Source organism: Nicotiana tabacum, chromosome 2, assembly GCF_000715075.1.
Source record: "Nicotiana tabacum cultivar K326 chromosome 2, ASM71507v2, whole genome shotgun sequence".
Taxonomy (NCBI): domain Eukaryota; kingdom Viridiplantae; phylum Streptophyta; class Magnoliopsida; order Solanales; family Solanaceae; genus Nicotiana; species Nicotiana tabacum.
The window spans coordinates 86323605-86349805 of record NC_134081.1 but is presented as its reverse complement, the minus strand read 5'-3'; the positions used below and the strand labels follow the sequence as shown (position 1 = coordinate 86349805).

General features: G+C 39.5%; 2 protein-coding genes across 5 annotated transcripts; both read right to left on the bottom strand.

Annotated features, from left to right (window-relative positions):
* Nucleotides 1–2381: 2381 nt before the first annotated feature.
* LOC107787281 (expansin-A12-like) lies at nt 2382–5013 on the bottom strand. The gene is made up of 3 exons (XM_016608832.2): nt 4780–5013; nt 3810–4119; nt 2382–3053 (listed from the first exon to the last, which is right to left on the bottom strand). The coding sequence occupies exons 1-3, from the start codon at nt 4919–4921 to the stop codon at nt 2741–2743; spliced, it is 765 nt and encodes a 254-aa protein (XP_016464318.2). The 5' UTR covers nt 4922–5013; the 3' UTR covers nt 2382–2740.
* A 2293-nt stretch (nt 5014–7306) lies between these two features.
* On the bottom strand, nt 7307–10268 carry LOC107787283 (E3 ubiquitin-protein ligase RMA3-like). 4 transcript variants are annotated; one of them, XM_075235766.1, is made up of 3 exons: nt 10152–10221; nt 9939–10016; nt 7307–8424 (listed from the first exon to the last, which is right to left on the bottom strand). In XM_075235766.1, the coding sequence occupies exon 3, from the start codon at nt 8416–8418 to the stop codon at nt 7699–7701; it is 720 nt and encodes a 239-aa protein (XP_075091867.1). In that variant the 5' UTR covers nt 8419–8424; nt 9939–10016; nt 10152–10221; the 3' UTR covers nt 7307–7698. The 4 variants fall into 4 exon arrangements, with proteins under 4 accessions (XP_075091867.1, XP_016464320.1, XP_075091863.1 ...); XM_016608834.2 differs by lacking the exon at nt 9939–10016 and having other exon boundaries at nt 10152–10268; XM_075235762.1 differs by lacking the exons at nt 9939–10016; nt 10152–10221 and adding an exon at nt 10017–10151.
* Nucleotides 10269–26201: the final 15933 nt, after the last annotated feature.

Below are 26201 nucleotides of genomic sequence, written 5' to 3'. Positions count from 1 at the left end.
GCACCACCCCAAATTCAACCAATCCATAGTAAAATATGGTCAGGTAAAAGAAAGTATTCTTTATACTCTGGTACTTGAAAACCAATTCAAAAAGGGAAAAAAAGTCTTAAATAATTTCAAATTTATAAAAGGCTTCCCTTGGACAAGCCAACTAATAACACTTGATACTATCTCTTTATTCCAGAGATACTACCCTAAGCTTGTTGACGAGGAGGAAGCAATGGAGACAGGTGTCAATATCCTCGTTCGTTTTACGGTAAACAGAATTAATGTGTGGTTGATGTTCATTTACTTTCATTGTTTTAGCAAATAACATTTACTGGATGATTAGGACGGGTTTGATTTGAATTTTTTAATTACCAAATCAAATTAATAGTGTTAAATTTTTAAATTTATAAACCAAATTAAATCAACAAAGTCAAATTTTTCAATATTGATTTTCCTCGAATTTTTTAAATTTTTTACCGGTAAAATCTTCATAGCATAAAATATATAACTTGTGCTCCAAATATTTTTTAAGTTCTAATAAAATAGAACTATATAATATGACAATAATAGCTATTAGCGTAGATCATGATGTTAATTCTATCTTGTTGCATTGATCATCTTTCAGAAGAAAGAAAGCACGTTATTTTGATCGCTTACATCTTATAATTGTCAGAGAAAAAAAAGTTGAACTACTTAAAATTATGGAGTAAAATGATTTTTCTTTCCTATGTAAGAAGAAAGTTGGGAATTCACTTGTACTTTTGGATCACATAAAATAATTAATACCCAAACAAGGTAAAATACATAAATAGCCACCTCAACTATGCACCAAATTTCTCTAACACACTTTCTGACGACGAATATTATTTTATACACTAACCTTTTCATAGTGTGTCTAATACACATTACTTTTTTCGTAGTATCACGCACCAACAAAGTTGTGAGGGTGACATTATTTTTATTAAAAAAATAAAACACTTAAAATGGCAACTATACCCCTAACCATCTTCTCCCTTTCATCTCTTTCTTCTCCGACGAATTATCCATTACCGCCTACAATTAGAATAATCCAGGTCTCCACCTTCCGATTCAAACCAAAATTAAAATAGAAAATCTCAAGGAAGGGCGAAGAATCAGAAATCTTGAGATAATATAAAGCTAGATTATAACGTAAGACCAAAAACCCACTTCAAAATTGGCTTTAATTCGGTGTAGAGATTTCAGTTCGCGAGAAGATGATTTGGGAAAGGAAAATAAAAAGCAAATTAAGAAGTGGGTTCACCAACACTATTAAATTTTTTTTCAGACGAAGGTAATTTGAAGATTGAAGTGCCAAAACTGGAAGGTAATTTCCCAGTCTTGTTCTTCGTCGTAAGGTGATTTAAAGAAATCCGTCCAAAATAACAGAAAGTACCATCGAAAGAGACTTCAAAATTAAAAATAATTAACCGAGCCGTGAAAATTTTCATAGAACGATACCCCAAAATTGCTTCACCTGAAAACCCCAAAACTCCATAGCCATCGTCCCTTTCAATCGACCGCCGTAAAAAATAAAAAACATAACAGAAAGTACCATAGAAGCTTAAATGGAGACGATAGGGCACAAAAGGTCAGATCTTGCTTTGGAGAAAAAATGGGGGAGAAAGAGAACTTGCTCTTAATTAACTATCGGAAAAAATAAGATGAAAAGAAGAAGAAATACAGGAGAAAGGGAAGAAATGAATAGAATAATGGGACCCACTAGTGCCATGTGTTAAAAAATTATGACATATGGCATTTAATTAAGGATCTGGACTGAAATGAGGTTTTACATACTTACTTTGTTTGTAAGACACGTGCATGCTATCTGTAAGAAGTAGTGTGTATTAGACACGCTTTAAAAATATTGAGTGTGTAAGATAATATTTATCGTCAGAAAGTGTGTAACAAAGATTTGGTATATAGTTCAGGTGACTACTTATGTATTTTGCCCCCAAACAAAGCATAAATATTCATTGATACACTCAATTAGTCCCGATCCGACCCGTTTATAAGAAAGAACGTTGTAAGACTTTTTTGGGTGGTCTTTATCATCGGGTTGGATTGAGTGTATGGGTGATTTTTTGGGTGTTCTTTATCATCGGGGTCGGATCGGGTTGGATTGAGTGTATGGATAATTTTTTGGGTGTTAATTATTTTATATGGTCCAAAAATTCATGTGGATTGCCAAGTCAGCATTTTCCACTGAAAAAATTAATAAATCCAGCTGAGTAATCATCAGAGTGCAATACGGATAGTTAAGTAATTTTCTTGTTATAAATGAAAAGGAAAGTGACGTTACTCCATAATTTCACATCGTTCAATGAGTATATAAGTAATGGACTCAAAGAAAGAAAAATTCAAATAAAGACGAATTAAAGAAATTAAACACCAATCACATCCTCTTCTTCCTCGTTCATGAGATTTAAGAGTACATTAATTAATGGAAATAGTAAAATATAAGCAGCTTGTCACGCTCTCAAATTCTCGAGCCCGACAATTACATCTTTGAGGCATTAATTCGTTAAAACCATGAACATTATTCGTTCCCATTCTATATTCTTGACTTCCAACAATGAAATTGTCATGCAAAAACAAAAAAGAAAAATGATACAACTTTCATTATAACCTAAAAAGCATGTCCATGAACCATCTAAAAAGCTCAGGTCATGAACATAAATGTAGGTTAAATATATCCCAAGTTAATATTTAGACTTGAAGAATTGGTATTATATTAATAGAACTGTCTTCGTGAGGCAAAAGTCTGTCCAAATTTCCATGAAGAAGGTACAACGTTGAGGAACTCCATCGTCGTGCCATCAACTAAAGTGAGTCTAAACGACAGCGTTTGTGATCGAAGGTCAATACGACTTTGCCAATTGACACCCCAGTTTCTATACATAGCAAGCCAGCTTTTTGTTCTTGAGCCTCTGATCCATACACTCTTTATATCACCACTACCTCCTATATTTGATATCATCACCATGTTAAAATTTGCTTGTCCTTTTAATGTGAAACGTACTCCTCCTCTTCTCCTACATGACACCCTGCAAAAATCTCATATATATCAGCACAATGGATATATTAAACAAACGTGCCGAAAGGTGCAACGTTAACATTAAAATATAGAAAAGTTGTCTAGTAGCATATTTCTAGTGTAAGCTTTATTCTTGGACAGAAAGCAAGTTGCTCACATGGGAATTATTTTCTAATATATATATGTTTTTTCGTTTTCTTTAGTCTTAGTTGTGCATATGATAAAGAATCGAGTTTGACTTTTATTAACAAACGTCTATAAACATAGCATCACTAGGACGTGTAGATCGTTAAACAGAGGCGTGTATTACCGGGTTCAGATGAACCCAACATTTTCAATTCGAGGTATAAATTTAGTGTAATAATTTACACACATTGCTAGGTCTGAATCCATAAATTTAAAAATATAATAGGTTCAATACTAAGAAATTTAAATATTAAACTCATAACATTTAAATGATGGATCTACTTAAACTTAAACCGGAAAAGAAGTAAATAGTAATATGTATAATAGTGGCGAAGATATACGTGTGTCATCAGATACCATTTCGCTGAAAAAGTTTATAAGAAATATATATGTATAATTTTTTCTTCTGAAACAAAAAGTAAAGCTTTAGAACCTCTACAACCCCACACTCAGATATATAAATACAAACCGAGTAGTAACAATATTAGGCTGACGATTGTTTGCACAAAGTAGCCCCTAGTTGTAATACGACATAAAAGTTCATGAACAATATAGAAACTTAAACGGTATAGCATATTACCTTTTGTAGAGAATGGGAACAATGCCTTCATTGCCTTGTCTAGCAATGCGAAGGAAAGCGGGCATGGACATGTCAAAGTGTTGTCGTGGTGCATCGCACCACCCTCCGTGGTTGTTCGGAGGGCAGAAATTGGTGGCCGTCACCGTGACGGCCCCATTGGGGAGGCACCACTTACGATCGAGTTTGCGATTGCACCTTACTATGTAGCAAGCTCCACAAGCTTCTCCATTTCTAAACAGTGCACTACTCAATGCTGCTGTGTTTACTCCAAATCCGGCGTGATAAGGGTTATCGTAACCGCAAGCTCCACCTGACCAATCAAGTAGGAGTTAAAATTAGGTTGTATTTCTTTGATACGTCTTATAAGTTACTATCTCATAGTATAAATAACGGACAGTATTATAGGTAGCAAGATTTAACTCATTTTTTAGCAACCCATCCAACTTGCTCAAATTAAGCAGATTGGATTGTAATCCCATTGTCGATTTGACTTGACGGGTTGAACTTGAAATGATTCATTAAGTTTAATGAGTATCAAACGTACGGTGAATCAATCGGTCGAAATGCAACTTAAACCCAAATATATAAAACTAAATTTGGAGATTAAAAATCATGAAAATTTCGAAGAATTATATATTTAAGTTAATAGTTTAAAAATATGCATTAGTTTTCACATCAAATGTATTTTCAAAAAGCAACATAAAAAGATTATGACCCGTTATTTAACCGATATATCTTGTCCTAACGCATTATGATCTAAAGAAAACTTTTGGAGCATTGGAATATGACTTATTTTGACCCGTTCAAATTTAACTATGCACGTCCATTTGTCACTTCTAGATAACGTTTCTAGGAAAACGTCATAATGCATGTTTGGTTTTCTAGAAGATACGTGTGTTTTAATTAATGTAATAAATTCATTATAACAAAACATTTACAGTAGGCATGTTACTAATTTAACGAGACTTACCAAAAGTACTGGGATCTTGATTGACACCATAAAAAGTTGCGCGACCACTAAGCCAATTTTGGCCGTTGATCTCCTCAATAAACAAACAAGTAAACAACAAAACAAACCCCCAAATCGAAAGAGAAGGGACAAGTTTTTCCATAACCTTGAAAATCTCAAAAAGAAACAAGAATGTGTAGGTTTCTAGGAATAGAAGTGATGATATTAATGACTCGGCTAATGCATAAATGGACGTGCCTATTCCTCTTTTTTATAGACTTGGGATTCTCCAATTCGAATAATTCATTAATGCTTACTACAGAGTAGCAATTGTATAGTAATACGCGGTTGTCGGTGATTACTTATAATAGAAACTTATATCATCTTCCAAATACTATGAATTACTATCGAATATGATTTGTCTTTCATATTATTGTTTTTCGTTTTTGGGAAAGTTATATAATTTATTTTATGCGCGTTCTTTTGACAACCCCTGGAGATACGGAAATGTACGTAAGAGTTTGTTAAATGAAAGTTGCAAAGAGACAAGAAGAAAACAAGTGCATGTGATAGTTTATGCAAAATCTGTTTTAGAGTAATCGTCGGTGATTCTTCGGTCTGCTGCTAATGATATGAGCAGCAATTTCATATATTCACACCAATCAATTTAGGATTATCTTAGTCGTCGTCGATACAACTCGATCCTTTTAACTTAGTACTAATTGTTTGTACGTACGGAGTATGACTTTTCTCTCTTTCCCGGTACTTTCTTTTCATTACTAATTTATAAGTATATATAAATGTTTGTTCAGAGGATCGATTTGATAACCTGTTGATGGCTGAAGGAAAAAATAAAAGATATTTAGTTGGAATTGAACTTGAATAGTAATAAATTAATAGTAGATGGAATCACTGAAATCTTTTTTGTCTTCGTTGTATGAACTATCTAAGCGCAAGAACTAAAGGCACATACTCGTGTAGCCATACTGATAATCAGAACATGCAAAGATTCTGGGTTTAATTTTACCGATATTCATTATCAAAAAAGAATTTTTACATACTTCACTCATAAAAAAGAATCAGGTCTTCATATGAGAGGGCGCATGGAAAAGATAGTTAAAAAATAAAATATATTTTCTCTAATAGCTAATTAACTTTTAGCTTAGATAATCACACAAAAGCGCCAAAGCGGCCTAATTGTGTAAAACTTATTAAACTCACACTATGAGTTCGTAGGTTTCAATAGTCTTCATCACTGCCAAACGTGTGTCAATTGTTAAAAGAGGAATTAATGACCAACGCAATAAGAAATATGCTAAATTAGGATATTCAACTACATATTCGTGTGCTTACTTTGTACTCGCTCCATTTCAAAAAAATCTGCCATGCTTTTTAAAAAAAATTATTTCAAATTATTTGTCATTTTAAAAGTTCAAAACAAACTTAATTATTTTTTCCTATTTTACCCTTAGTAGTAATTGTTCTTGAAAACTACAAACATCTCAATTATGAGTTAATATCATGATGTTCAAATACCAATAAGACATAAATAATGGTAAAATAGTCAAAAATACCTCCTAACTATTACTCTCTCCGGTCCACTTTAATTGATTTTTTGTTATTGTTTTCACACATATTAAGAAATTCATCTTTTAGTATTAATTAATAATAAAATTGACAATATTAACCTTGATTTGTTCATCGAGAATATAACAATACTCCTAGGCTCTTTATCTCTAAGGTCAACTTTGAAAAAAAGAAGTTAATTCTTTCTTGATATCTGAAAAAATCATATGTACTGTACCACAAAAAAAGGCTAAAAAATAATTAAAGTGGGCCGGAGAGAGTATCTTCTTAAGGACGTGTAAAAGAGAATCAAGACAAGAGGGAGTATAAATCTGAGAATTCCAACAAAAAATGGAGAAACAATCTTTGGAAATAGCCTCGCAAATTAAAATAAGTGAAGATCACACCATGATGTATGGACTTACACGTTACAATTGCAGATCTGTATTAGTTAGTCTACGTTTCTGAACTCTTATAGTTAGTCTCTAGATACCTGCCGGTAGATATCCCTTAGTAATTTAACACACGCTAGTTAGTACAACTGCTAGTTTATTACTATGAAATGAAAATATGAAATCGAGTAGACAAACAAGCGCCGCAACCCTATCTTGCCCTTTAGCTTTGTTTCCAAGTGTTTTTAACTTTTAAGTCCCTGGAAATAATGAAATATCTTATCTTCTTCTTCCTATTATTTATTTTCTCTCTTCTTCTTCTTCCTACTTGATCACTTCATACTCAGTCTATCAACAAACCACGGTGGGTTTTACTTTTTATATACTGCTGCCTTGGACCTTGGTTGGTTCGACATTTCATGCATATGACACCATATAGTGGAGTTTGAACCAAATATTTCAATTTCCTATAATGTACGATCATATCTAATAGTTCCCTCTCGCCCAAGATCAAGTTCATTCTAAAACTTTTAACTTATGAAATCCAAATAAATTTAAAACGAAAAGATGATGAAGATACACCAACGAAAAAAAAAAAAGGAACATGCCCATTCTACACATTACATTTCAAATATCAGACCATTTGGGCCACAAAGCACAGGTTCACTGGGCTCCTTCCAAGAGTTCCCTCCTAATAAACCATTGTAATAAGCCAAGTAATGCTCTACTCGAGGACAATTAAAGAGACTACCTTAGTAGAGAGCAGGTAGCTATGTTTGTTGCCACTTTCTGAAGGGCAAAAAGTTTTATGATAGAGAAGGGAATGCAGAAGAACAGATGCAGGAGAAAAGCAACCATTAAGCTTTTTCTTTTAAATCTCTTATAAGCCTATGTATTTCTACTATCTAAGGACTGACCGTTAGCGAGGACAGTCACATAATCTGTACAACTGTACATCAAAGAATCAATCAGTATTAAACACTCAGAATAGGAGAAGGCATAGGATGATGCAGCAGAAAAGAAAGATGTATAATCTGTTAAGAGACTTTTCCACCTGCCTCATTCTAGAACTGACACTTCCTGGGATGGTGTAAGCGCTTGGATGAGGATAAGCAAATACACTTGTGTCTGAGCTCCCGAAAATCCTTGCCAAAAACATTTCACCAAATACCCCAACTGTCGGGCTGGACAAACTGTCCATTGGGGATGGACCCAAAGCAGCATAGCTATGAAAGGTAGAGGGGAGGTATTGCCTGTGATGAAGATGCTGATTTATGGGAGACGATGAATTAACCGGAGTGGTTATCCCAATGGCTTGAGGCCTGCGTGGTACAACAACATCCAGTTGAGACTTCTTGACTTCAGATTCTGTTGATGATGTCCCACGGCCGTAGAGAGGAACCAGCGATGAGCTTGAGATGTGAGCCTTACAGACTGGACATTTACATTTCTCGTCTGATCCTGGATTAGAGCTCTCGACCTGCAGCCACTTGTAAATGCAAGGCCAGCAGTAGAGGTGACCGCAAAGGGTGACTATAGGGTCATGTGCTGAGTCAAGACAGATATTGCAATCATAACCACCAGTTGTACTATCAGAAGTTGGTGTTGGAACAGGAACTGCGCTCCCCTTCTTAAGGGAAACATCTTCTTCAGATCCAAAATTGAACATGTGTTCACCAACAAAATTTTGTTCCAAAGCCATGAAGATCTGTTAAAGAACAAAATTTACAAATAAATCAGCTCATAAAGTTTTTTCCCAGACAGTTGGACAAAAAAATCCACAGGAAGTAAATGGCTGGGACTCAGCACGTTAACTTGAAAATCTAAAAAGAGAGGATCTACGGTAATAGTTCTATAACTAGAAAATGAACCGTACAAATGAAAACATACACGTTTATAGCACGGCAACATGATAGGATGAAATCCAGCAACATGATTGGGTGTCAACAACTTCTATTGAAACATGAAATCCAGTTTTCCAAAAGACTATTCAACATAATTAATCCGTTTTTGATGAATTGACCATTTGGAAAGCAAAATAAATAAGAGAACTTAACGAATCATCTTCCTATTTATTTTCTGTCATTATTCTTTCTTTTAGAACTTTGAATAAAACTTAATATATAGGGAGTATGCATGTGAGCAGCAAGGATTGGGAACAAAAGTATTGTGCACTCTTACCACAAGTAAGCACGCCCAATTCAAACACTAAATACTATAAACCGTAGAATTGCATTTCTATTAGCACAAACCCATTTTCTTTGAAACAGATGTAGTGAAAAACTATGTTGCATGGACTGTGGACTCTCCAAAATGCTACCGTATCCGTGTTGGATCCTCCAAAAAGGCACTACTTTTCGAGGATCTGATACGCACCCGGAGATATTTTTGGATAGTCCAGGCAACATAGGTGAAAAAAATACTTTGCGGCTAAAAACTATGTATAAACAAGTGTTAGCTCCTGAAAAATTGAAATAGATATAAAACTAGAATATGGCTAAAACTGCATTCTAACTTATTTTGATCGGGGAATCTTAGTAGTGAAGTTGGTTGGCTACCTTAACTTTCACCTTGTTGGTGAGCGTTTAATTCCCCAACTCCACCTTGTAATTTTTTGCCCCATTACCTCTTCCCCTTCCTCCTATGTATAATAATAAAAACAATTCATATTGATTGAAAAAGCATTTGTATGTCAAACTTGGACATGATTTCCCAGTCCCTTCCTATATCGGCGAACCGTGTAAAACCTAAAAACGCTGTCAAAAAGGCTAATAACCATGTATCAATAAGAGAGCTATGAAAGTACTTTGATGCATCCTGTTCTACCCCTTTAGTCCCATAAAAGTAACCAAAGATAAAGGATGGAACCATTAATGGCACATGTAAGTAGCAACAAAATTATCCCCCCAAACTCAACCTCCAATTTCCCAATTCCTTTTTTCATTTCTCTATTTTGTAAATGCACAAAATTCCCTATTATGCTTTTGGGATGAAACAGTCAGGAATTTGATAAATTTTCTGAAGGAAAAACAAAGTCAACGTGACAAGAAACTGAAATCATCAAAATAACACCCTTGCCAGATAAAAGCAGTCCAATGAATGTAAAATTTTTGTTTTCAACGAAAATAATTAGCAATTTAACAGCATTAACTACTACAAACCATTAACCAAAAACAATTGAAGAAAGATGAGATTTTCAAATAAAAAGTATGTGGATTTAACTTATTCACAATGTCAAAATCCAAATATTTCAGAGTTTCTCTAATGCCATAGGCAAAAAGTTTCTGATTGAGAAATAACCTGATTTTAGAGGAGCAAATTGCAATTTTTCCCATTTTTCCACGGAGGGCAAAACATGAACACAAAACACCATCTCAGAAAATTAACAGAAGAACATAAATTAAACAAATGGAAGCAGAAAGGTGAAGAACGTACCAATAGATGAAAATGTCTTTGGGAGAAGTTGAATGGCGAACTGCAAAGAACGAAAAGGTAAATCCCGGGCCGCGGGGGAGGGGGGGGGGTTGTAGTGAGAAAAAGATGGTTGTGAGTGGAATGGAGGAGAAAACGGGTGGGTCGGTTTCGATTTTTAAGGGAGGGGTTGTTTTTGTATTTTATAGAAACCTCAGTTCTCCCATTTCTCAATTCTTATGAAAATAAATTCACTCTATTTGGATATAAATTTGGTTAAAATATTTTTTTTTTAAAATTAAAATTATGTTAAAAAATAATTTTTAGAAGTTGAAGTTGTATACATATAATTTATTTGAAAAAAATTAAAGTCATGTGAGTGAAAAAATATTTTTTACCTAAAAACTAACATAAATTAGTTTTCAGAAATTTATCCAAACTAATCATAAAACTCCATGAACAAATAATGTTTACAATTTTTTGTTGGAAAAAAAGTAGCCAAAATTTATACTAGTCAAACGGGAGCTTAGTACTTAATTCTCAACCGCGTAACTTTTTCTTTTTTTCACCTTTGACTGCGTACCTTGAGAAAAAGATCGAGAGGCTATATTTAGTAAAATGATAATTTAAGTAAATTATCGTTATTTATCTTTGATCTTAATTTATTACTAATTTAGTGTGTACGGTCAAAACCAATTTGAGTCGGTCGTACGGATTGGTCGAGACGATAATGTTTTCGATCAAAGGATATCTGCATGACAATCTCGGTCAAGGTCCGAAGTAAGGGCGGCGAGCTTCGAGCTCTAAGACCGATCAATGACAAGCTCGATATCATTATCGAGGTCATATCCAAATCGAACTACGAGGCAAAGCGGAGATTATCGAATATGTTTGGACCGACCAACACTCACCCCGAATACCGAGACCACAAGTCAGAATCGAGCTCGGACCAAGGCCGAGGGCTCGATCCAATACCGAGCTCGAGCCAGTATCGAGCTCGTAGACTAGGGCCGTTGCAACCGCACTATGGGAGAAAATCTTGGCGGAAATCGAGGAAAAGACAATACATCATGGGCTCTCCATTACGTATTTTTATTGTATTTAAAGTAGGATCCCTCTACTATAAGAGGGACATGGATTATAAGCAAGCACGACACTCTGTAACAAAAGATCACTCTTCATATTGAAAGATATCCCTTTGTGTTCGTTTCATTTTATCTTATCCATTCTTCTTGCTCATTATTCTCATTCTCATAGTCAAGAACTTAGATATTACTATTTCTCTTTACGGTTTGTATCAAATTATATCACATATCTTTAGAACCATACTCAAATTTAACTTTATCCGATTTTCCGGGTAAACAGTTTGGCGCCCACCGTGGGGCTAAGGATAACAGTGATCGTTTGATATAAATCTACAGTACACACCAGCTTACAGCTTCAAATCAGCAATGGCTTTACCTATCGACCACGAAGCTGGCCTTCAAGATGAAACCAACAACTTGGCACCCGGGGCCGGAAGGCCACTTAACGATGGCACCGAGGCTCGAATCAAAGTACCCGAAATTCAAGCCGAAGTACCATTGGATGTCAATTCACAAATAGCTTTGGAGGCGAATCAGTATTCCGAACTGGAAAGAAGCATTCAAGGCGGTACTCGATCCGTATCCCGAGACACCCATAATGCGGGGGAAATCAGAGCCAGCTTACGTATAATCTTCGAGATGCTACAAGCCCAACAAGTAGCGATAGCTCAGTTACATAGCCAAACTCGTACACAAAGCAGGCCGGATTTCAATCCACTTCGAGAAATCACCCCCAGAATGGATCCCGCCATAGTGAAATCAAACGAGCAAGAATCGGGGACCACTCCCGAAATTACTAAATTGCTCGAGGAACTCACAAAACGAGTCGAAGCTAACGACAAGAGAGTGGAAACATACAATACCAGGGTCGATCAAATCCCGGAGGCTCCACCAATGATAAAAGGGCTTGATTCGAAAAACTTCATACAAAAGCCTTTTTCCTCGAGTGCGACCCCAAAACCAATCCCTAAAAAATTCTGTATGCCCGAAATTCTCAAATATAATGGTACGACCGATCCTAACGAACATGTCACCTCTTACACATGTGCCATCAAAGGTACTGATTAGGAGGACGATGAGATCGAATCTGTGTTGTTGAAAAAGTTCGGGGAGACCCTCTTGAAGGGAGCAATGATCTAGTATCACAATTTACCACCAAATTCCATCGATTCTTTTGCCATGTTGGCAGATTCGTTCGTAAAGGCACATGCTGGTGCCATAAAGGTTGCAACAAGGAAATCAGACCTCTTCAAAGTAAAGCAAAGGGGTAATGAAATGTTGAGGGAATTCGTATCCCGATTTCAAATGGAACGCATGGAATTGCCACCGGTCACATACGATTGGGCCGTACAAGCTTTCACCCAAGGGTTGAACGGGCTAAGTTCGACAACATCACATCGGCTAAAACAAAATTTGATCAAGTATCCAGCAATAACTTAGGCAGATATACAAAACATGCCAATCGAAAATTAGGGTCGAGGATGATCAGTTGGGAGCTCCGTATGGACCCGTGCATCAGAACATGACATCTACTAAAAACCAAAAGGAGATCGACAGAGAGCAAAGGTTAAACAGAGACCGATATCAACCGTACGTCGCAGATCGGGTGAACAACGGTTCAGCACGCAATACAGTTCGGAACAATCGAAGGATTGATCGAGGGCAAAATTCTCGGGGACTTATGAGTAAGAGCGGCTTTGATAAATATGTCGATCCTATAGAAGCACCTCGATTATCAGAATATAACTTCAGCGTTGGTGCATCCGCCATCGTGTCGGCTATCGGGTGCATCACGGGTGCATCAAAGACACTAAATGGCCTCGACCCATGCAGACCGATCCTGCCCAAAGGAATCCCAATCAAATGTGCGAATATCATGGCACCCATGGCCACAGAACGGAAGATTGCATGCAACTAAGAGAGGAAGTAGCCCGCTTATTTAACAAAGGACACCTTCGGGAATTTCTGAGTGATAGGGCGAAGAACCATTTTAAAAACAGGGATTTCGGCAAGCAAAACGAGCAAGAAGAACCGCAACACGTCATTCACATAATCATCGACGGCGTCGATACCCCTCAGGGACCAGTGCTTAAACGCACTAAAACATCTATTGTGAGGGAAAAGCGATCTTGGACTCAAGATTACGCACCCATGAGGACTTTGTCCTTTGATGATGAAGATGCAGAAGGAGTCATCCAACCTCATAACGATGCACTGGTAATATCCGTACTCATGAATAAAACTAAAATTAAGCGTGTGTTAATCGATCCAGGTAGCTCGGCCAACATCATCAGATTGAAGGTCGTAGAACAACTCGGCCTGCAGGACCAGATCGTACCCGCAACTCTAGTTCTAAACAGATTCCATATGGCATGTGAAACCACTAAAGGCGAGATAATCCTACCAATAAACGTGGCCGGAACCATCCAGGAAACAAAGTTTCACGTGATCGAAGGCAATATGAGATACAACTCCCTTTTCGGAAGGCCATGGATCCACAATATAAGAGCTGTACCTTGGACCCTACACTAGGCCCTCAAATTCCCGACATCGAGAGGTGTCAAAACGGTGTACGGAGAACAACCGACCGCAAAGGAAGTGTTCGCCGTCGAGGAAGCAAAATCAATGTCCTCGCTAGGGCTGGCAAGTGGGCCGGTCCCGGGCCTAAATGGGCTAAGTGGGCCGGTCCAAACGGTCCCGGGCCCGGACCGGTCCGAACTTAAACGGGCCAAACAAGCTTTTTGTAGGGACCGGCCCGGGACCGTTTGGTCCCGGGCTAAGTGGGCTAAGTGGGCCCAACATATTTTAAAAAAATAAATAAAAATTAAATAGATATTAGAGACAAAAGGATGTTAAAAAAATATCTAAGACAATGCTTTGTAAATTTTATTATAGAATTATGACCTAAATTTTAATATTCAATATTTAATATCGAATATATATAGTATATAAGATGTATATATAGTATATCGATATAAGATGTATATATATATAAGCTATATTCGATTAGTAGTAACATGAAATGACCAAAGTATGATACTTCTTAGCTGGTATAAATATGGAATGATAGAAGATCAAGTTTTAGCTCAACTCAGATTACAGTTTCAACTAAAACTGAGTTGAGCTAAAACTTGATCTTCTATCATTCCATATTTATACTAGTTAAAAAGTACCATATTTTGATCATTTCATGTTACTACTAAAAAGTATATATATACTGAGGAACATATTGAGCACTAGATTCGTCACTCTTGGATTTTTTCTTATTTTTACCAAAACGTTTTTTTAAGGAAGCCATCTTAATTAATAAAGTAATAGAAAATAAATAAAACAAACAACTTGTTGAAAATTGATTATCGTTGAAGACTTCAATTCACCAACTTCACAATTATTTCACAAATTGTAACAATAAAGTAAGCAATAGTAGCAATTATAGAAGAAAATTAGAGAGAGATTGTGATAGATTGATGATTTTGTAAGAAAAAATAAAAGAATGATGGGGTATTTATAGTTGAAAATAGGGAAAAAGTATAATTATAAAAAGTTTGGGATTAAAACAAAGTTGGGGGGTTAAATGGCTATTTTATAAATAGCCAACGGCTATTTTTCTCTATATATATATATATATATATATATATATATATATATATATATATATATATATATATATATATATATATATATTTTTTTAAAAACAAATAGCCGTTTGGCCCGTTAAGGGACCGGGCCGGTCCCGGGCTCTGGCGGGCTAAACGGTCCCGGGCCTGACGGGCCCAAATCATAGGACCGGCCCACTAAAACCGGGCCAAACGGTCCTGGTCCGTTGAGCCCGTTTGGCCCGCGGTCCCGGACCGGTCCCGGGCCTGGACCGGCCCACTGACCACCCTTAGTCCTCGCCTTCGCCGATAAAGGGATCAGGCTCAGAAGGAGAACGGGACACCAAATAGCAATCACAGACATCGGCTTCGACCCATCCAGATAACCTGAAGATCGAAGAAGATGATGATCAAAGGGTCCCTTGATCTGTCATGATACCCGATGACTCCGACGCCACCAAATCAACAATCGAGGAACTAGAGCAAGTCACACTAATCGAGCACTGGCCCGAGCGAAAGGTATACTTGGGAACGGTGTTGATCCCCGAGCTCAGGAAGAAACTTGTTCAATTCTTATTGATAACATCGATTGTTTTGCCTGGTCCCATTTAGATATAACAGGGATCCCACCGGACATAACGACGCATCGGCTAAGCTTGGACCCTAGGTTCAGACCGGTGAAGCAAAAGAGAAGACCCCAGTCCGAGGAAAAGCACACATTCATAAAGGATGAGGTAACCAAGCTTCTTAAGATAGGGTACATTCGGGAAGTGAAATATCCCGAATGGTTAGCCAATGTAGTTGTAGTGCCTAAAAAAAGGGAACAAACTTAGAATGTGTGTGGACTATAAGGATTTGAACAAAGCATCCCCCAAAGATTCCTTTCCGTTGCCCAACATCGATCGCATGATCGATGCCATGGCCGGCCACGAGATCCTCACTTTTCTCGATGCCTATTTCGGGTATAATCAAATCCAGATGAACCCGGAGGATCAGGAAAAGACTTTATTTGTCACCAAATATGGAATATATTGTTATAATGTAATGCCCTTCGGGCTAAAAAATGCAGGGGCTACTTACCAACGCTTAGTAAATAAAATATTCGAAGAACAAATAGGAAAATCAATGGAAGTTTATATTGATGACATGCTAGTTAAATCCCTGCGCGCAGAGGACCATTTGACCCATTTGTAGGAAATGTTAGAAATTTTGAGGAAATACAACATGAAGCTCAACCCCAAAAAATGTGCTTTCGGGGTCGGTTCGAACAAGTTCCTCAGCTTCATGGTGTCAAATCGGTGAATCGAGATTAACCCCGATAAAATCAAGGCCATCAAAGACATCATCGTTGTGGATAGCGTAAAAGTCGTACAAAGGCTAACGGGTCGGATTGCAGCCTTAGGCCGGTTCATTTCGAGAACATCTGATCGAAGTCACAAATTTTTCTCTCTACTAAAAAAGAAGAACAATTTTGTCTGGACCCCGGAGTGCCAACAAGCATTAGAGGAAGTAAAATGATATCTATCAAGCCCACCACTACTTCACACTCTAAAAACAGACGAAAAACTTTGCTTGTACTTGGCAGTATCGGAAATCGCCGTAAGCGGTGTCCTAGTTCGAGAAGAGCAAGGTACGCAATTCCCCGTTTATTATATGAGTCGAACCTTAAGAGAAGCGGAAACTAGATATCCGCTCCTAGAAAAATTAGCACTTGGACTGATAAGTGTCTCTAGAAATTTAAGGTCGTACTTTCAATGTCATCCCATATGCATATTAACCACTTACCAGATTAGTAATATTTTGCACAAACCCGAACTATCAGGCCGATTGGCCAAATGGGCCGTCGAACTCAGTGGGTACGATATCGAATATCAACCCCGTACGGCCATCAAGTCTCAAATTTTAGCAGACTTCGTGGCCGATTTCACGCCAACCCTCGTACCCGAAGTCGAAAAAGAACTCATGTTGAAATCGGGTACATCATCGGGGGAATGGACCCTTTTTACGGACGAAGCTTCGAACATGAAGGGGTCCGGGCTAGGCATAGTTTTGAAATCACCCACGGGTAACACTATTAGGCAATCTATTAAAACTAACAGGTTGACTAACAACGAGGCCGAGTATGAAGCCATGATTGCAGGTCTCGAGCTCGCTAAAAACTTGGGAGCAGAAGTCATTGAAGCCAACTGTGACTCTTTGCTGGTGGTGAGTTAAGTAAACAAAACCTTCGAAGTTCAAGAAGGAAGAATGGAAAGGTATTTAGACAAACTTCTTGTCACTTTGCACCGTTTCAAACAATGGATTCTGCAGCGTGTTCCACAAGAACAAAACAGTGAAGCCGATGCACTTGCGAATTTGGGATCGTCGGTCGAGATACATGACTTAAGTTCAGGGACTATCGTTCAACTTTCGAGATCGGTAATCGAAGAAGGTCACACCGAGATAAATTCTACAAGCTTAACCTGGGATTGGAGAAATAAGTATATTGAATACTTAAAGAGTGGAAAGCTCCCACCGGACCCTAAAGATTCTAGGGCCCTATGGACTAAAGCTGCTCGATTCACGTTGGCTTCGGATGGAACGCTATATCGAAGGACATTCGATGGACCGTTGGCAGTGTGCTTGGGTACGGGAGATACCGATTACATCCTACGGGAAGTGCACGAGGGCACCTGTGGGAATCACTCCGGTGCCGATGCATTAGTTCGAAAAATAATCAGAGCAGGGTATTATTGGATCGATATGGGCAAAGATGCGAAGGAATTGTTTGTAAATGTGACAAATGTCAAAGGTTTGCGCCAATGATCCATCAACCCGGAGAGCAACTTCACTCAGTCCTATCCCCATGGTCGTTCATGAAATGGGGACTGGATATCGTCGGCCCTCTGCCATCGACCCCAGGTAAAGCCAAATTCATTTTATTTATGACTAGCTATTTTTCTAAATGGGTTGAAGTGCAAGCGTTTGAGAAAATAAGAGAGAAAGAAGTTATGGACTTTATTAGGGATCATATCGTATGCCGATTCGGGATACCCGCCAAAATAGTATGTGACAATGGGAAACAATTCGTTGGCAGCAAATTAACAAAATTCTTCGAAGATCACAAAATAAGAAGGATACTATCAACGCCATACCACCCCAGTGGAATGGACAGGCCGAATCAACGAACAAAACTGTCATTCAAAACCTAAAGAAGAAGTTGAACGACGCTAAAGGAAAATGGAGAGAAATCCTGCCCGAAGTCCTTTGGGCATATCGGACGACATCAAAATTCAGTACGGGAGCGACCCCATTCTCCTTAGTATATGGGCCCGAAGCATTGATACCAATCGAAGTTGGTGAACCCGGTACCAGATTTTGATTCGCGATGGAAGAATCAAATAACGAGGCTATGAATACCAGCCTCGAATTATCGGATGAAAGACGAGAAGCTGCTCTCGCCCAATTGGCCGCCCAAAAGCAGCGAATCGAAAGATATTATAATCGAAGAACTAAGCTCCGCCATTTCAAGCCCGGGGACTTAGTGTTAAGAAAAGTCACCATCAATACCCGAAATCCGAAAGAAGGAAAACTAGGACCGAATTAGGAAGGACCATATCAGGTGCTCGAGAACGTCGGAAATGGATCGTACAGGCTCGACATTATAAACGGCAAATAGCTATCAAGCAGCTGGAATGTATCACATCTAAAACGATACTACTGCTAAAGGTACGACCTTTCCATATTCGTTTACATTTCAAAACTGACCCCTGCAGAAGTCCGAACAAGGGCTAAGATGGATCTTTCTCTTGAAAGCACGCGTTGCACTCTTTTTCCCTTAGACCGGTTTTATCCCAAATGGGTTTTTCGGCAAGGTTTTTAACGAGGAAACCATTGATCGTGCTGCACTTACAACAATATCCGAGGCCTCTTTACAATCGAACTCAAATACTGAGGGGGCATTAGGCCCTCAAATACATCGAGTTCAGATACAAGAGAGTTATTTCACAACAGGGTTCCAATAGGAAAAATTGTAAGAGCCAAATGGTCGAAACGAACCATGCTCATGTAGATTGGCCCGAACCCAGGCGCAAAACACGTGTAATGACTTGCGAAGAAAGTTCTCTTCTTTATCGACATCTTATATCCAAGGAAAATTCCTCTATTTGGAGATTTATTATGCAAACAGAATTAAGTTAAATTCAACCAATTAAGCCTACGGGCTACATTATTTCGAGTTCGAATCATTTCACTCGACTATTAAGCCTACGGGCTATATTATTTTGAGTTCGAATTATTTCACTCGACCACTAAGCTTACGGGCTACTTCGACCATTACGCCTATGGGCTACATTGCATCGAATTCGAATTATTCACTCGACTGCTAAGCCTACGAGCTAGTTTTATTTCGAGCTCAAGCAAGCACTCACTCGACCATTACACCTACGGGTTACTTTTATTTTGAGTTCGAGCAAGCACTCACTCGACCATTACGCCTACAGGCTATATTGCATCGAGTTTGAATCATTCACTCGACTGCTAAGCCTACGGGCTACTTTTATTTCGAGTTCGAGGAAGCACTCATTCGACCATTATGCCTACGGGTTACATTGCATCGAGTTCGAATCATTCGCTCGACTGCTAAGACTATGGGCTACTTTTATTTTGAGTTCGAGCAAGCACTCACTCGACCATTAAGCCTACGGGCTACTTCAACCATTATGCCTACGGGCTACATTGTATCGAGTTCGAATTATTCACTCGACTGCTAAGCCTACAAGCTACTTTTATTTCGAGTTCGAGCAAGCACTCACTCGACCACTAAACCTATGGGCTACTTCGACCATTATGCCTACGGGCTGCATTACATCGAGTTCAAATCATTCACTCTACTACTAAGCCTGCGGGCTACTTTTATTTCGATTTCGAGCAAGCACTCACTCGACTATTACGCCTACGGGCTACATTATTTCGAGCAAAACTACTCATTTCTTCGAATTAAAATGAACACTTGACTATTTAAGCTGAAGGATGTTCGAACTCGATAACGCAAAGGGGACTACCCACAAGGCCCGAAGGCAACACAGATTTAAATTCAAACTATCTATTTAGTTTGAAAGGCTATTTTTCTTCAAAAAGAAGAAAGATTTATATTTACAATTTTTTTGTACTGAGGCGGCTACTCTTCCAAAAGGAAGTTCTTTATACAAAAACCGAAAGCGGTATCAAAAGAACACAACAATCGACCTAAGGCCCTAAATGACTCAATCTTCATCGGAGGCCATATTCTCGGCATCGTCCTCGTCTTCAGACTCCCCAGAGTCATCGGAGTCCTCCTCAGGAAAGGCCAACCTTCGAGCTTTGTTCTCCTCCGCCCTGGAGACTTCAATCTCGGCCCCAACATTGAAGCCCTGTGCTCTGACCTCTTCGAGAGCCTCTCTCCGAGCCTGCCACTTTGCATGTTCGACCATGCTCGCAGCTTTGGCTTGGTTAACCTCGACATCGATCTTGAACTGAGCCACTTTGGCATCAGCTCTTTTGTTGGCCTCAATCACTTCAAATCTGGCCACTTCGAGTTCTTTGGCCAAATCTGCTTTATCTAAAGTGGCCAAATCCAACAGATGCTGAAGCTCTTTCATCTTTTCGATCAGCCCCAAAGTATTTTCTTTCGCATATCGAAGTTGGGCATCGGAAAGCTCCAACTGAGCTTCGACGACTTCCTTTTTAGAGGCAAGGTTATCTATACACTTTTTAAATTCTTCTGCCTCGGCCAGTAGCGCATTTACCTGTGAGTTAAGTCGTCCAATCTGCTCGATCCTCTGTCGAACCTGCAGAATCGGATTGTTAGTAGTTATCTCTTTTTCATCTTCACTATCATGGAACATTCGGAATACCTACTCAGCCATCTCCTCATGCTCTTCCCGAGCCGCTGTCAAATCTGCTCGAAGTTTTTCACTAAGAAGCTTATACGAGTCACTCTTCTCAGTGAGGCTCCGAACTTCGGCATCATGCTCTTCCCTGATTCGAAGAAAGGCCTTGTGATGCAACATCGAAGTCTGCAAACAAAAGGAGAAACATTAGAATTACCTGCAACTCTGTGTAAAAGAAGCGGCGAAAACGCCATCAGAGTTACCCGATTCAAAGCATGTTGGGCCTCGTTAAAGAGACAGGCGGTCCCCACCTCTTTGGTCACCAAGGACTGAAGGTAACTGGAAATCCCCACAGGGGAAGAAAATATTCGGGTATCCGCAGGTACGGAGAGCACTATCTTCCGCCTTCGTTCGGGATCGATACTCGGGGTCGAAAATCAGTTCACCAGTTTATGAATTGATGAAGGCTCGGTGGAACCCGACCACAACGCATTTTTGGGTACCGACATTCCACCAAAATCGGTAACCTCCTCCGAGGCACCTGACTCGAGCCCTTCCAGAAAACCGTGGATATCGGGCGACTCCTGAATACCCTCATAGGACCGATCCTCCAACATGACGGCCTCTCGAATCATGGCATCCGAAATTTGAGGGGATCCGCCAATGTTAACTATCCTGAACTCATCCCTTGAAATATCTTCTACTGCCCGATAAGATCCACCATCGGTATCCCCTTCAATCATCTTAGCTCGAGAAGGGATAATCTCGGTTTCTTCTTATTCTGGGATTATGGCCAAAGTTCCCTGATTTGCTTCCACCAAATTGGAAGACTGTTGAGTCACAACATCAGCCCATACGCAGGCTAAATTCTCCTCTCCTTCTTCGGGCTCGTCCCTTGAATGGCGGACCACTTCCGAAGACATAATACCAGAGCCCCCCTTCGGCTTTCGAGATCTCTTAGCCGGTTTCTTATTTTCCGAGCTCGGGGAGCCCGATACGTCTTTTCTCTTCCTTTCTTTCACCTGCTTTAGGACATGAACTTCTTCGCCACCAGATGGCGGCCTCATGACTACATCTTTCCCAAGTCCTACAAAAGGGAAGAGGGAGATTTACCATACAAATCGATGAAGAGACAAGTCGACAAAAAGATTTACCATGACAGCTGGCCTCCCATCGACCCTTTGATAATTCGACCCAAGCACGCTCGGAGTACGGTCTCTGCAGCACCAGGCTTTCGACCCATTTTCTAAGATCCGGGATCGGTTCCGACATTTGAGCTTTGGCTATGATAAAGAAAAATAGATCAACAAAATAAAAAGCAATCACAAAATCAAAATGGGCAAAAAGAAACGTTTACTCACGGCTCATATTCCATTTCTCGGGAAATGGAAAGTCATCGGTAGGGATCAGATCCGAGGTTCTGATTCGAACAAAACGACCCATCCAACCCCGATCCTGGGTCTCATCTATGCTCGAGAATAGCGTTTTAGTTGCTCGGTGAGCAAGCTTGATCAGCCCTCCTCGATAAAGTCGGGGACTGTAAAGACGCATAAGATGATCGAGGGTGAAGATACGCCCCTCGACCTTGCTCGAGAAAAATCGAAGAAGAATCACTATCCTCTAAAAGGAAAGGTGGTTTTGGCCGAGGGTCATATCGTACCTCTTACAAAAGGCAACGATGACATGGTCTAGGGGTCCCAACGTGAAAGGATAAGTATAAACACTTAAGAACCCTTCGACGTAGGTAGTAATTGATTCATCGGGCGATGAGATTACTATGAGTTTATTATCCCAGTTGCATTCTTGTATGACTTTATCGAGAACTTTTTCGGTGATTGAACATTGGTACCTCGACATCGGCTCACACCGACCCGGTCTCGGAGAAGGCTTTTCAATTTTAAAATCACCTACAGTCAAACACCCAACCGGAACGAATTCCTCAGGGCGGGGATCTTCCACATCCTCGCCACCAGCAGGTTGAGATGAAGAAGCGGTCTCTTTTTGCGGAACAGTTTTAGAAGTTTTTGCCATTTAAAAATTCGTAAACAAAGAACGGAAGTATTTGGTGTTCTAAGGAAGAGTTTACAGTAAAACTCACAGGTTTACAGGCAAAAAACTCAGAAAAGACGAAAAGGAACTTGAAAAATTTGGAAGATTGAAGACGTAAAAATGATGAATGGTGGAAGGAAAGACTATTTATAGATTGAAGCAATGACGGTTCAATATCAGAGGTGGCCGACCACCGTCTGACACATTAAATGCCTCGGTAAAACCGAACCGATGGGACAGCTATCACATACGTCATGGTCGGGATCGATGAAAACGTCAGTATATATCTGATCGAGATGTTGGGAAATCATATCGTTTCTCGCCACATCCTTTTCCGAGAAACGAGGGGACTATTTGTGTACGGTCAAAACCGATTTAAGTCAGTCGTACGGACTGGTCGAGACGATAATGTTTCGATCAAAGGATATCTGCATGACAAGCTCGGTCAAGGTCCAAAGTAAGGGCGGCGAGCTTCGAGCTCTAAGACCGATCAATGACAAGCTTGATATCATTATCGAGCTCATATCCAAATCAAACTACGAAGAAAAGAGGAGATTATCGAAGATGTTTAGACCGATCAACACTCACCTCGAATACCGAGATCCCAAGTCAAAATCGAGCTCGGACCAAGACCGAGGGCTCGATCCAATACCGAGCTCGCAGACTAGGGCCGTTGCAACCGCACTATGGGAGAGAATCTTGGCGGAAATCGAGGAAAAGACAATACATCATGGGCTCTCCACTACGTATTTTTTATTGTATATAAAGTAGGATCCCTCTACTATAAGAAAGACATGGATTGTAAGCAAGCACGACACTCTGTAACAAAAGATCACTTCTCATATTGAAAGATATCCCTTTGTGTTCGTTTCATTTTATTTTATCCATTCTTCTTGCTCATTATTCTCATTCTCATAGTCAAGAACTTAGATATTACTATTTCTCTATACGGTTTATATCAAATTATATCACATATCTTTAGAACCATACTCAAATTTAACTTTATCCGATTTTTCGGGTAAACATTTAGCTTTCACTATATTAATCATCTCCACATTTATTAGATTAATGATAAAGGTGAAAAAAATAAGTAATTCTTTACCTTCATAAATCGTGGCTTGTCAAACTAACATATTATTAAATAAAACAGAGATAATTTTTTATCTCAATTTGTTCTTTATTTAATCAGTTAAGACGATTTGGTGCGTGTAGGGAGTCTGAATAGGACGATTCTTTACCACATTATTTTTTTAAAAAATAATTGGACGATTGTTCGAACGACATTATGCTTGTATGTCTCATAGAACATTTGGAGGTCCTAATTTCTACAGTAAGCGCGGGGGGAGGGGGCTGTTACTTGTATTTGCTTCTTTTAGTACAAAAAAGGGAAAACTTTCACAGTATTGTGGAATACTAAAGATATAATCATAGTTATCCAAAATGGATGTATTAATTGGGAACAATAGTATTAAAATAGTCAATTGGAAGTTAACTTGTTTAATTAGATATTACAAAGAACAAAAGAATTGAAGATCCGAAATATACTTCCCGAAGAAATATAAAGTGCTGCTTATAATTTTTATGTCTAATACAACACTAAAAGCTTGAGAAAATACAAGTAGCATTCGTACTCATGTTACTTTTCGCCGGATTAAGATGTTTAACTAATTTAATTAGTTAGTTATATATGATTGAAATTAACTCTAGAATCCTTAAAAGGGAACAACTATGTTGTTAAAGCTGCTAGAAGTGAAGAATGTTGCTAGTTTGGGAAGAGCAAGATCTTGATAAAGATAGAAGCATACTATCAAGGGGTGACAAGATAGATTAGATACTTTCATATTTAATCAAAGATTTCAGATTTATGTCTTAAAAAGGAAAAAGTCATGATAAGAAGCGCTAATCTTTTTAATTGGACAAAAAAAAATGGTAGAAGCATGGGAAGGCATTGTAGGTCTTAAGCAATGTAGCTCACTGTCACGGGCCAACCTTTTTCCGGACGTCAGCGCCACCAAATAGCTCATGCGGTGCATGTAGACACCCCTCGCTACAGGCCAACCTATCCTCTTTCTCAGGTTTTCTAGCACGATCATGTGCATGTGGTGAAGCTTGCCTAGGAGGCTTACTTCAATTGTGTCGCCCGTCTGATGTCTAGGCTCATGGCCTCGACTAACTGCGGCGCTTCTCATCTGCTGGATCTCATCCATGCGCACACCCGGGGTTGGCTAAGGACATGTTCGTCCCTCGCCTAGCACTAAGCATCGCTCTCGCGTGCACAGTCCAATCCTCAGGCTTGACACTCGCCTCGTGCATCCGCACTCAACTTGTGCTTCACCCGAGTAAGGCAACCTTTAGTCCTTGGCCTTCGTCATGTGCGTCTTTCATAGCATGCTCATGGTTTACTTATGGCATGGCCAAACATATCCCCCGCAACATACTTCCGTCCCGCAAAGTTCAGTGTCGCCCCACAACTGCACGTCTAGGACAACAGTCCCTTGCTCGCATAACTGAACCCAAGTTATGTCCACAGGTCGACACATGAGTCCCCTAAGATAGGTTCTTCAAGTATCCAATCGGCACGGAGGTTTTAATCCACCATTTCGGTAACCCGCAGGGCATACTCGTCCCACACATCAAGCCTCCGACACCCCATTGTGTGCCCAACACTAGCCATGAGGCGTCGCGTCGTCCATAGAGTTCCCTAGCTCATATGGATACCTAAGACACTCCTTTGAGATGTCCAGGCAGGCCCTTGAGGTTCCTCCTCAAGGCGGCTCACTTAGTGCATCTTGGTGGCAACACGCACAGGGGAGGATGGCTGAGCTTTAACACCTCTACCCCCTTATATAAGCTTAAAATAAAAAATTCCAAGATTCCCTAGTTGACATGTTTTGGCTAGAGGATCAGAATGACCCTTTCTCACTCAAATCGGGGCTGCCTCACAAACGCATAGTCAGCACACGTTGCCTACGCGACTGACACTTATCCTGCCTCTTAGTAGTGCGCAGTACCATGGATGCCACGAACCCCCAAAATATGGGGTGTAACATCCTCCCACACTCAACCTGTCATCATCCCCGATGACACAGCAATGTCCACGACAACCCGGAGTCTTCCCCCTCAGGGATGCACACCATGCTCCCTTAATCGTGTGGATTGGACTTCCTCGAAGTACATCTCAAAATGGAGTCATGCCCCATGCACTTCTCCCCTAAGTATCTCCCAAGTGTGCCTCTACACTTCACCTCCTTTCGGTGTTCACTTGGAAAGTGCCTCCGCACTTGCACCCTCTGGTGTCTAACTTTGTGGTGACTCACACTAGTCAACCACACCATGACCCTCATGGCCTTGGTTTTTGTCCGAAGTTCTTCCTTCACTGGTAAGCACATCAACTTTCTCTTTGGCATGGCTCCCACAGTTCAACAACTCGCATAGCCCTTGCTCCCGTGGCTCAACAACACACCAAGCCCTTTGGCTTAGCTCCCGTAGCTCAAT

What these genes read in the sequence shown, in the direction of transcription:
- LOC107787281 (XM_016608832.2), bottom strand. Translation starts at nt 4,921, where the DNA reads ATGGAAAAACTTGTCCCTTCTCTTTCGATTTGGGGGTTTGTTTTGTTG. An exon ending in TCAAGATCCCAGTACTTTTG is followed by an intron (nt 4,120 to 4,779) that starts GTAAGTCTCGTT and finishes TTGATTGGTCAG; the next exon opens with GTGGAGCTTGCGGTTACGAT. An exon ending in GTTCCCATTCTCTACAAAAG is followed by an intron (nt 3,054 to 3,809) that starts GTAATATGCTAT and finishes AGATTTTTGCAG; the next exon opens with GGTGTCATGTAGGAGAAGAG.
- LOC107787283 (XM_016608834.2), bottom strand. Translation starts at nt 8,418, where the DNA reads ATGGCTTTGGAACAAAATTTTGTTGGTGAACACATGTTCAATTTTGGA.